At 39.1% G+C, this 13,132-nt stretch overlaps 1 protein-coding gene across 1 annotated transcript in view; it reads left to right on the top strand.

The window, feature by feature from the left end:
- LOC122789789 (multidrug resistance-associated protein 5-like) overlaps positions 1 to 13,132 on the top strand; it is a 464,322-nt gene that overhangs the window by 71,429 nt on the left and 379,761 nt on the right. Inside the window, exon 6 of the mRNA XM_044057231.1 lies at positions 11,168 to 11,315. Within this exon, the coding sequence (XP_043913166.1) occupies positions 11,168 to 11,315 (148 nt within the window). The remainder of the gene's footprint in view (positions 1 to 11,167; positions 11,316 to 13,132) is intronic.

Here is a 13,132-nt window from a genome sequence, read left to right as displayed (position 1 = left end):
TTTGAGTTGTTACAAAGGTAAGTGGGTAACGTGGGTAACTGGAGGATGAAGTAGCAGTGTTCTGGAGGTAAGTGGGTAACTGGAGGATGAAGTAGCAGTGTTCTGGAGGTAAGTGGGTAACTGCTGGATGGTGTAGCAGTGTTCTGGAGGTAAGTGGGTAACTGGAGGAGGGTGTAGCAGTGTTCTGGAGGTAAGTGGGTAACTGCAGGATGGTGTAGCAGTATTCTGGAGGTAAGTGGGTAACTGGAGGAGGGTGTAGCGGTGTTCTGGAGGTAAGTGGGTAACTGGAGCATGGTGTAGCAGTGTTCTGGATAATCGTCTACAAGGTCAGCCTTAATTAAATTGTATCTGTTGGCAGTATGGGGAACACTTGTCTGCTGTGTTATTACTAACTGTACTCCAAAATTGTTTTGGCAGTCATTTTCTCTGCATGGTTCTCATACATTCCACCTTGTTCATATTGATAGTTATCCTAACATCATGGTGCAATTTCTGATAGTCATTACATTTGGTAGCATTGATTGGTCAGCCTTGCATCACTTCCAGGCTTGGCCTCTAACTCTGATTTTCTTTTTAGATCAGCGAGTGGCTCTTCCCCTGACCTTGAATTTTTTTCAGGGACTATAACATGTCTTGTATTGTAGGCTCTAGAAGACAGAGAGCACTTGTGTAGGGCCACAACATGCATCAGGTGTGCTCCAGTCTGTTGTTTGCATCTCCCTGTGCAGGATATCAGCCAAACTGTTGCTGATGGCTCTGGATGTGAAGATTTCATGTGGTAATTTGCTTGCTATAAGTAACCAGTGGGTAATTAGTGGTCATTTAATAACTTGTGTAATATTTGTTGAGTTCATCACTTTTTGTGCATATTTGTAAGAATGTAACCTAGTGCAGAGAATTTACCATTATGAAGATATACTCTTGTACTATGTGATACCATTTAGACCAAAAGAGGAAGTAAATTATCTTGAGATGGTAATTGTGATAGGTTGAAATCACCTATTACAATAGTTTTATGTTTACCAGTTGCTGCAGCGATTTTATAAAGTATGCTGTGCATAAGGTTTGTATTGTAGGGTGGAGCTATATCAATTACTGAGACAAAGGGTTTGGAGTGAGCCCTAGTTGGAGATGCATTAGTAAATAATTTGAATCTTTATCTGAGGTTGATTTTGAGGAGTTGATAAGTATAGGGTTGAAGTATGCTTTATTATCCACCATTAAAGCACCACTCCTACCCTGTCTATGTCCTGCTGTCTTACTGATGTGTATATATATATATATATATATATATATATATATATATATATATATATATATATATATATATATATGTGTGTGTGTGCACATATATGTGTGTGTGTATATATATATATATATATATATATATATATATATATATGCATATATGTATATACACACACACACACACACACACACACACACACACACACACACACACACACACACACACAGACATATATATATATATATATATATATATATATATATATGTAAATAAATAGGAGGTTGGTTGAAGTAAATTGGAAGTAGATAGTTGAGAATAAGATGTTGATTGCTAGATGTGAAAAATGGAGTTGGTATTTGAAGTATGTGAAGTGGAAGACAGTATGGAATGAAACATACGTTAAGAGGGGTGGGAACAGGAACATTCCCATGTTCTCTAAATGTTCTCTAAATGGCCTGAAGATATGATTAAAACATAAACATAAAAAATAGCTTTAATAGTAGCTTTTGTGAGTAAGTTTCCTTAAGTTCAACTTGCTTTTTAATGGAACAAGTGGTGCTTAGTCCTGGCGTTTTGAAAACATTAGGTTGAAGTTGCCACGCAAATTCTCTTTTTCCAAAAAAAGCATTTAGATAGTAGCCATGGAAGGGTTCTAATTCCACTGCTTTCAGCACACGAAATGTAAAATGCATGTGGTTTGGGAAATCAAGACTGTTTGGCTAATGGATTCTTAAGAACTTTTAGTTTCATGTCAGAAATATGGTGTCATTCATATTTTTAGGCAGTTGAAAGTTTTTTCTATGTAGAAACTGTTACAAAGTGTACATTGTGGCCTGTAAGTGACAATTTCAGTATTGCAATTACTTCTAGAAGAGCTGTAATATTTTTGTTAGTATTAAGATAATTAAAGGAAGTTTTCTCACTTACCAGCTCAGAATATATGCAGTCTGGTGGTCTGCATTTATATGTCCCTTTCTGTGTGTTATTGGATTGTTTCTTCCCTTCCAGGTAGTCATGAATGCTTTTCCCATTCTTAAAGGCAAATGTTGGTGTTGACTCAAGGAGTTGCACTAGCTGCTTGTTGTTGGTGATGAGAGTCCAGTTGGTGAGAATTGCTTTATTTTTATTCCTTTATAGCCCATGGTGTAAGTGAGCACCATGCTGTATTTCCTTTATAGCCCATGGTGTAAGTGAGCACCATGCTGTATTTCCTTTATAGCCCATGGTGTAAGTGAGCACCATGCTGTATTTCCTTTATAGCCCATGGTGTAAGTGAGCACCATGCTGTATTTCCTTTATAGCCCATGGTGTAAGTGAGCACCATGCTGTATTTCCTTTATAGCCCATGGTGTAAGTGAGCACCATGCTGTATTTCCTTTATAGCCCATGGTGTAAGTGAGCACCATGCTGTATTTCCTTTATAGCCCATGGTGTAAGTGAGCACCATGCTGTATTTCCTTTATAGCCCATGGTGTAAGTGAGCACCATGCTGTATTTCCTTTATAGCCCATGGTGTAAGTGAGCACCATGCTGTATTTCCTTTATAGCCCATGGTGTAAGTGAGCACCATACTGTATTTCCTTTATAGCCCATGGTGTAAGTGAGCACCATGCTGCATTTCCTTTATAGCCCATGGTGTAAGTGAGCACCATGCTGTATTTCCTTTATAGCCCATGGTGTAAGTGAGCACCATGCTGTATTTCCTTTATAGCCCATGGTGTAAGTGAGCACCATGCTGTATTTCCTTCTTTCTTCCTGTGGGACTCTGTAGCACCCTCTCAATTCCCTGTCTGGGGTGTCATGGATGGAACGGCCATTATTGAGTTTACTAGTCCTGATATGGTCAAAGATGCTGTAGACAAGTTTCTTGCAGTAGCCTATTACCAAAAAGGCTTTTCCTAGGTTGTGCAAGTTTAGCATACAGTCTCTGGTATCTTTGGAAGCACAGACAATCCTCATCTCTTGAGATCTGACCACATTTCTCTTGGTAATATGAAGGCGCTTACCTGTGTTTCCAAAGATATCAGTGTACAAAGTCTAGAATGGCCGAATTCTACTGATCAACCCTAGAAGTTAAATATTTAGTACATGCTGTTACAGTTGAGAAGGCTTTTTCTGTCTCAGAAATGTTGCTGTTTTTGGTGATCAGCTGCTGAAGTTATGGATTAATCTGGGATGTTGACCTGAAGGCCAGGAGATTTCTTAAAACACTTCCTTGCTCTTACAGAGATGTAACAGGAAGTGTGTGCTGCTCATTTATGTATTTTTATTTTAGTTATTTGTTAACTGGGTCATACCACAGGACAAAGTGTCCCTTTTTAGGGGCAAATTCAAAACACTGTCTGGTTAAGTGAGTTGCTCAAAGTCATACAGAAGACAAATAAAGGTGCGAGGACTCAGACACTGCAAGCAGTTCATTGACAGGTTATTGTTTCATTCACTCCTTTATTCTTTGATACCCTTACAGAGCTGTAACAGCAGGTGTGTGCTCTTTATTGCTACTTTTCTTCCTTCCTTCCTTCCTTCATTCATTCATGCATCTGTAACAGGAAGTAAATGATGTTCATTCTTTCAGTCATTCATTTAATCATTCATTATCTGATACCCTTACAGAGATGTAATGAGAGATGTGCATGCTGTTCATTAACCTATCCATCCATCCATCCATCCATCCATCCATCCATCCATCCATCCATCCATCCATCCATTTGTTCATCCACCCATCCATCCATTTGTTCATCCACCCATCCATCCATTTGTTCATCCATCCATCCATCCATTCGTTCATTCATCCATCCATTCATTCATTCATCCATCCATCCATTCGTTCATCCATCCATCCATCCATTTGTTCATCCATCGATCCATCCATTCGTTCATTCATCCATCCATTCGTTCATTCATTCATTCATTCATCCATCCATCCATCCATTCATTCATCCATCCATCCATCCATCCATGCATTTGTTCATCCATTCGTTCATTCATCCATCCATCCATCCATCCGTCCATCCATCCATCCATCCGTCCATCCGTCCATCCGTCCATTCATTCATTCATTCATTCATTCATTCATTCATTCATTCATTCATCCATCCATTCGTTCATCCATCCATCCATTCATCCATTTGTTCATCCATCCATCCATTCGTTCATCCATCCATCCATTCGTTCATCCATCCATCCATCCATCCATCCATCCATCCATCCATCCATCCATCCATCCATCCGTCCGTCCATTCATTCATTCATTCATTCTTTCATTCATTCATTCATTCATTCATTCATTCATTCTCTGATACACTTTTATAGATGTAACAGAAGGTGTTCTCCTTGCTTTCCATTCATTCTTTCACACATAACTTGTCTGGTAACATAATCTGTCCATTTTTAGGTCACAGGGAACTAGAGCCTATCCTGGCACTCAGTGGGTGACAAGACAATCAAACTAATCTTGGATGGGGCATCAGCCAAAGGGTCTATATCAGTTTGTCAAAGATTCACTTCAGCTAACCTGACCTCACTGACCCCAAACCAATGAACTTCACTTCTGCAAACGTTCACATCCACAAAAGATTTAAGTAGGGAAACAAAGGAGTTGGCCAACAGCGCAACTTTGCCCTTTTCCCCACCGTAGTGCGATCTTGGAGTTGGTATATGTAGCTGGGGGGGGGGGGCGCAGCCCGCCACTTGGTTGGGCTTGGCATACTGCGGTGTGTGTTCCATTGCGGTGTTGGCCAAGTACTTTCTTTTCCTGGTGAAATCTTTTTTTGATGTGAACATTAATAAAAGTGAAGTTAGGTGGTTTGGTGTTGATGAAGACTGGTTCGCCGAAATGAACCTTCAATGAACTGATACAAACCCTCAGCCAACAGCAGGATGTGCACAAACACACACACACACACACACACACACACACACACACACACACACACACACACACACATTCATTTACACATGGCCTGCACAACTACAGGCCCTTTGTAAGATTGCTAGTTCAATTCAACCATATCTTATGGATGTGGGAGGAAATCAAAGCAGTCAAGAATAACCCAGATGCAGGGAGAATATGCAAACTCCTCTCAGAAGGTGCCCCTGCTGAGAAATGAACCAGAGAACCCAGAGCTGGAAGACAGTACTACATTGCTGCTAACTTCTGTGTCACTGTGCTCTCTGCATGCTGTTTAAAGAGGCTGAATTAAATGACTAGTATAAATCCTCCAAAACTGAGGAAAAATGTGCTCAATGATAGCCTAATAGGTAAAATATACAAACTGTTGCCACTATTAGTTTATTTAGAATTTGTTATGGTAATTAACTGTTATGACTGCCCAGTTAGGAGTTTTATCCAACTTCATGTGTAATTACTATAGTGTTGATGCCTGAAAAGGAGCATTGTCTTTATTCAAGCATTACACTTTACATGGCCTCATGGACAGGTCTTATTAAAAATCTAATGCACCCTAATCAGACAAGCATCTTAACAGATGCTGAAAAGCATACAACAGGCATTTGAGCTTCTGTTTATATATATATATATATATATATATATATATATATATATATATATATATTATGTATATAGGTGCAGTTACATGTAAGCTGGGTTGTTAAAAAGTCATTTTGTAATGATTCACTTGACTGTGTGAGGATGGAGCCTGTACTTCTCAGTATTATATTTTCTGCTGTGGTGATAACTGTTCTCACTAGTGCTCTTCACAGTGGCAGTAGAAGCTTTTACACTACAGGTGAGGTCATTTCACGCAGCTTAGTATATCTGGAAATCAGAAATGGTTGGTGTCTAACAGTTTATTAGTGTAAGACATAAGTAAACAAGTATATGCAATTGTAAACTTACCAGATTAAAAAGATATCATCCTTAGGTCTAGTGGATAGACTATCCAAGCATAATGGAATAGGACAGTCGTAACTGCCTACTACAGAGGACCACTTTATTAATCAGCTGGTGTGATGTATGCTCATATGTGTGTTACGTTTTAATTTAAGAGACCTTCTGCAGGGAGTAACAGACTGCAGGTTTATAAAAAAGCATCAAATCACCTTCCAGATAGGATGGATAACAAAAAGCAAAAGCTCAGAATGCTAAGTCTTGAAGTACTGAGATGCAAAAGTGGGCATAACTTAGGAATCATGGCTCATCTATGCCATATCGCTTGGTGAGGGTGTGAACCAATCACTCTTAAGGTCTTCAACATGCACATTCTTGAAACAGGCTCTGGAAGTAGCCAAATCTCTCCTGTAGTGGTCCTTGACCCCAGTGGTTAAAAGGCAGTTAGCTACCTGATGGCAGATATAATGCTAGTGAAGGGGTCTGTTGGAGTAGTCATTTTCCCCATGAGGGAATTAAGGCTGCTGCAGTGCCACCCAACTTTATAGACCTGAAAGACCTGCACTGTGTCTCTGAACAGGATTCAGCACAGCTACATCATTATAGTTACCCGTAGTTGGCAGTTTACACAAATGGTGTTTTCTGGCTTTTTTTATAACAGTTAATAAAAAGTGGTGGTATGTGAATATAATGGACTATGGAGATATGGTGATGATTTTTGCATGTATGTTTTCCATGACATTTTAGTGAGAGTGATTACATCGATGCACAGTTTCTATGACATTTTAGTGAGAGAGATTACATCGATGCACGGTTTCTATGACATTTTAGTGAGAGTGATTACATCGATGCACGGTTTCTATGACATTTTAGTGAGAGTGATTACATCAATGCACAGTTTATATGACATTTTAGTGAGAGTGATTACATCGATGCACGGTTTCTATGACATTTCAGTGAGAGTGATTACATAGATGCACGGTTTCTATGACATTTTAGTGAGAGTGATTACATCAATGCACAGTTTCTATGACATTTTAGTGAGAGTGATTACATAGATGCACGGTTTCTATGACATTTTAATGAGAGTGATTACATCGATGCACGGTTTCTATGATATTTTAGTGAGAGTGATTACATCGATGCACGGTTTCTATGACATTTTAGTGAGGGTGATTACATCGATGCACGGTTTCTATGACATTTTAGTGAGAGTGATTACATCGATGCACGGTTTCTATGACATTTTAGTGAGAGTGATTACATCGATGCACAGTTTCTATGACATTTTAGTGAGAGTGATTACATCGATGCACGGTTTCTATGACATTTTAGTGAGAGTGATTACATCGATGCACGGTTTCTATGACATTTTAGTGAGAGTGATTACATCGATGCACGGTTTCTATGAGATTTTAGTGAGAGAGATTACATCGATGCACATGATTTTCATTTTCTTCCTGCTTTATTCTTGCCATTCATGCCTACAAATCATCAGACCACTTTTGGCTTAGCGCAATTTCATGCTCTGTGCCACAGCAAGGCCTGATCAATGGACAGGCCATCATTTAGGTAGCCATAAAAAGTGGCCTGCTTTTTCCTCCTGGCTTACCTGCTGGTCACTGTGCAGCTCACAGCTTGGTAGGCGTGAAAGCTTCAACCAATTTTCTGTTTACTTTGTCTCCTGCTTCCATTAGGAGCTAGTCATGCAGCTGGTCCTGCTCTCAGAATGGGCATACCTATGTTGGGCACATACTTCCACCATCCCCCGTTGGTTTCTATAGTACCTTGACCAGGAAGTGATCCTTGGTCATCTAGGCAACACTCAGGGCCTCATCAATATAAGAGCCCATGAACTGCATGCCCTGAAAGATCGAGTGGCAAACAAGATCAGTTGTAATATGGGGAGCAGAGGATATTATGGGTAGGTGAGGAGTCAGAGCCCTGGATCCAAGCTCTTGAAAAAGTGCTGAGGTTCTGATAAGATCCAATAACCCCCTGGTTGGAACAAATGAAAAAAACAACATCAGATCCAAAATGTTATACATTTTGATGGATATAGTGACGTTTTTATGCCACCGAATTAATACTGTTTAAAAAAAAGTTGATATTTTTGCATTAAGTGGCATGTCTTTTTTATATCCATTTACAGAACTACCAACTCAGGTCCATGAGAGTCCCAAAGTTTAACATCCCATTTGAAGGATGATAAATCATGTGTGCAGCTCTCTTGCTGCAGGTGTCCTCGACTCCACTGTTCATCTTTGGATGTGAATCAGATCATCAGATAAAAGTAGACAATATGTCTTATCATTCAGTATTTTCAAAACTTTGTGTTGTGTCCTGTGTCACAATGTGTCAGTTGGACATTTAATAAAACAAGTGTCGTGAAATGGTATAATAAGCAGAAGCCATTAATTTTCCTTTGTAGGGGGTCCAAAAACATTTTTAGATTTCAGATAAGGAACATATTAAATAATGAATTCTGTTACCTTACAGGTCAGAACAGTGACCATATTCACAAAAACATTCAGAAACCAATTTATTGTCCAGGTTAACAAACACATGGTGGATCAAAGGAGCTCATTTGTAGAGTTCTGTAGTCAGCTGAGAGGCCCAGTATATAAGCCAAGCTATTTTCTGCTGTGGAGCTATTAGACAGGTAATAATACAGTCTATTTGTGACTATACAGACCTTGCAATGTCTGATTCAGACATTATTCCAGAACCTTTGAAGTCTTTTTTAAGGCTAACTACCTCCTACTAAGTAATGGTATAGCTATAGCTAAATTCCAAGACTCCCAAACTCAGAGAACACTGTGGCCTATGTAGAAATATTTATGGGAACCCTATAAAAGCATATAAATAAATGCATAGAAACAGCTGTACCAAATAGAAATAAACTGAGAACAAACTCCAAAAACAAGCCCTTTTGGCGAGTACCCAGTATATATAGGCTGTACAACAAAAGAAAGAAACTCTTGATTAAAAATAGGAAGGGCTATACAGAAGGATAAAAAAAAAAAAACTCCCTCATCAGTTTCAACAAGCAACTTAGGGGACTTAGCAAGTCCAGCATAACCAACTTTGAGGCAAAAATAGCCTCCCATGCTAAGGATAACCAAGGCATTTTTCAGTTATGTATGCAACCTTTAGGGGAGCACCCAACAATGTGCTGAACTAACAAATGTAACTCCCTATACTGAGCAAGGGGATATAGCAAACTTGCTGGCTGCAAAATTTAGCATCAGTTTCACCCCAATTATCTCCAGGAAATACCCTCTACCATTTCACCCCACCTATCACTAAAGAACAGGTCCTCACTGTATTCTCCAAAGCTAAAAAAATGTGTCAGTGGATCCTAATAATCACCCAGGATGCCTGGTAACTAGCTTGAAACATGACCTATTAGGCCCACAAAAATCTCTATTCAACCACAGACTCCAGACAAGCTTTGTCCGTAGGAAATGGAGGACTGAAATGGTCATCCGTCTACATAAAAGGGGACCATCAACAGACCCAGGGAACTACAGACGCATAAGTTTAACTTGTCTAATGTGCAAGGTCATGGAAAGACTTATCATGGATCTGATAAAAAAAAGATAGAGGAAATCTTCAAATGCTGGTCCCATCCAAGTTTAGTTTCATCAAGGGCAGTTCATGCCTACTAAACTGATGGATTTCTTCAAGAAGGTCACTAGAGCCATGGATGAGGACAAAATGGTGCATAATGCTTACCTCATCCTGACAAAGGTATTTGACACAATGCCTCAATTAAATAATTTAAAGACAAACTCACAAATGTAGGTATAAATCCCAATGTCACCTGATGGATAACCACATGGCTCACGGATAGGGCATATGAAGTAAGAGGGGAATCCACCTCCTGCAAGTGGCCTGTTAATAGAGGTGTCCCATCGTGCTTGGTACTGGGACCTCTTCTGCTCGGAATGTATTTCTCTGAAGTGAAGTTAAATGTGGAAGCCCTTTGGCTGATCAAATTTGCTGATGACTGCAAGCTGTGTGCAGTCATTGACTCCCCCACAGATGTAGATATCCTGCAGGAGGTTCTGAGATGGACAAATAAGTGGTGTGAAGGTCATGGCCTAAAAACTCAATGTAAAATAAAATGCATAATTATACCCTTTGAGAAGATGAACACTCTGCAAATTACAACATTGAAAACACTCCCCTGAGAGTAGGTACTTGGGAAATTAGGTGAACAGTAACCTGGAATTTGGTCACCATGTATTCATGGTGGTGAGAAATTCCTTCTAGGTGGCACAAATTCCTTCTAGGTGGCACAACTTATAAGTAAGGCATGGCATCCTGATGTAAGGAGATCACAGTCCCACTATATTCAGCCCTCATTAGACCAGTAATAGAGTACAGTGCACCCTTCGGTATATACCTGACCAGGCACTTGCAACAGCTGTAGTGGCCACACTAACTAAACACAAGGTGTAAATAGCATGTCCTATGAGGACCATCTCAAAACCCTGTCCATGTACTCAGTCTCCTACAGATAGAGGTGATCTCTGCCTAACCTACAGGGCATTCTCAGATGCAGCCTTGATGGATCTGCTACACATTTGCAAAACAAACAGCACTAGAATTACCTGATCTAAGGCTGTAAACCTCATATTGCGACATAAACAAAACATATATATTAGGGACAGGTATGTATCTCAGAGATTACTTGTTCTCTGGAATAGACTCCCCATTCGTGTGAAGCAGAGATCTTCCCTAAACCTGTTCAAATGCAATTTGGATCAATGGATGGGAAATCACAAATGTACTCCTGGCTTGTCTCCTGTGTCCCTTATGGACAGAGGCCATTCTAGTCCATGGGTATTTATAAGTGGGAAAATTGGGGCATGAATGGCTAGGTCTAAAAAGGCTTTAGGGTAGTTAGACTAGTAACATCCTAAGATCCTATGATTAGAAAATGCTGGAGCTATTAGCTATCATAAGGAATGCACTAGGTGTTACAGATTATCTTTGAACAAACTAGTAATAAGACAAAGGTGCTGCCAATATAACTGTTGTTTTTTTATCAATTTTTTTAGATATTCGTTTCAAGGCTACTGGCAAAATTAAGAAAAAAATGTGTTTCTATGACGGATAGACGAGTGCAGAAGATGACTGAATTACTGAAATATATCAAGTTTATCAAGGTGAATGCGTGGGAGAAACAATTTTCTGAGAAAATTACAGGTATGTCCTAATCGTTTCCTTTAAGGCTTTATTTTTCTTGAAATTATCTGTCTTTTCTGAAAAGTAAAATGGATCTGCTCTATTTTGGTGGGTATAATCTCATCAAGTGGCCAGCTTGTGTTTCAAACTAAGTGGAAGATCCCAGAATTTTTGGAAGGGGGTGCTTTGTCTTCCTGTACCATGTCCTGTCCCACTCCCCCTTACTTAAATATACATACTCAATGATTGCACCATCATTGGGGAAAGGAGCAGTTTTAATGAATTGACACTATTGAGAAGATGGTTGACAGTTAAACGGTCAGCACCCCCCCAATCAAACAAACTGCACTGGCTAATAGTCCAAAACCAATTTGTGGTGCAGGCAAACGGACCCCCCAACAAGGCAAGCAAAATATAAAATAAAAAGAAAGAAGGCTGCCGACCACAGCAAATAAAATCTTATATTTTTAATACACAAGAATAAAAGGTGAGCGCTTTCACAGCAGCCAGCTGCTTCATCAGACAACATCACTAAGTAGTCATCCACTATTTAAATTCAAGTCAACCAATCAAAAATCATTCTAATTAAACATGTAAATGATTTCTTAAAATACTATAACAGGCCTAATAGCACATTATAATCTTTTACGAACACATATGAGAGATATATACAAATGTTCCATATAAAATATATATAAAAATATATATATATATACATATAAAGTGTATAAAAACATAGCAGGACATATTACCTGGGGAGGGGTCTGTTTTGCAAAACAGATTTAATGCACACTTTGTCATTGAGCCCTTTGCCTACATTGGCATGCATTCTAATAATCCAGTGCAGCTCTTTCATTTCAACTCTGTTTGTATTGTCTCCCCCTCTATATCCCATGGCAATAGTTTCTATGACCATAAATTTAAATTCATGTGAGCTACCATTTTTTAAAACTCTCCTCACCAAGGCATTTGTTTCTGCCTCTCTGGATATATCATAAATATGTTCTCTGATATGGTCTCTTAGCCTACTTGTAGTCATGCCCACATAAAAAGAGTGGCATGTTACACAATAGTCTAAATATACAAGATTAGTAGTATTACAGTCAGCTACTAATCTAAAAAACAAATACTTTTTGGTATGAGGATGTATAAATCTACCACTAGTGTCCAAAAACCTACAGAAATGGCATCTATTACATGGGAAGGTACCATTATTGTGATGTGATGACTCAGTAACATCCTCATGCTCCTGCCGAGGGCAACATAAAAGTCTCTTCAATGATCTTTTATTCTTGTATGCATATCAGGGGGTGTCCCCTACTATCCCCTTGACCTGATCATCAGCACAGAGAATATTCCAGTTTCTTTGATATCCATCTAGCAATACCATAATATTGCTGGCATAGGTCACTGGTATTCTCATATAATTGTGCTTGGGTGGTACCCATTCATCATTATCACTGATGGCTGAGAAGTAAGGTTGACCTTTCCCTCTTCTCATCTTAAATGTGTCCATCTCTACGTTTCATACCTCTTTTTGTGCATAGCCCCTCTCTACAAAAATGATCTCCGAAGTATATAGCTCATCTCTAAATTTATTTTCAGTAGCTGTTAGTCGTGACACCCTTAAGGCCTGTCCTCTCATCACATTCTGTGGGTGCATGCTATTTCTTTGGACAAAGGTGTTTCTGTAGCACTCCTTTCTAAAAATTCCTGTTTTAAAATCACCCTTTGGTCTCCTTTGTATATTTACATCTAAAAAAATCTATTGATTGTTTAGAACTATGTGCAGTAAACCTAAGGAAGTGAGTACTGTTATTAATGTAACCCAAAAAAGA

This window comes from Protopterus annectens, chromosome 15.part0 (genome assembly GCF_019279795.1).
Source record: "Protopterus annectens isolate FY-2018-M chromosome 15.part0, PAN1.0, whole genome shotgun sequence".
Lineage (NCBI taxonomy): Eukaryota > Metazoa > Chordata > Ceratodontiformes > Protopteridae > Protopterus > Protopterus annectens.
This window is presented reverse-complemented; position numbering and strand designations above follow the sequence as displayed.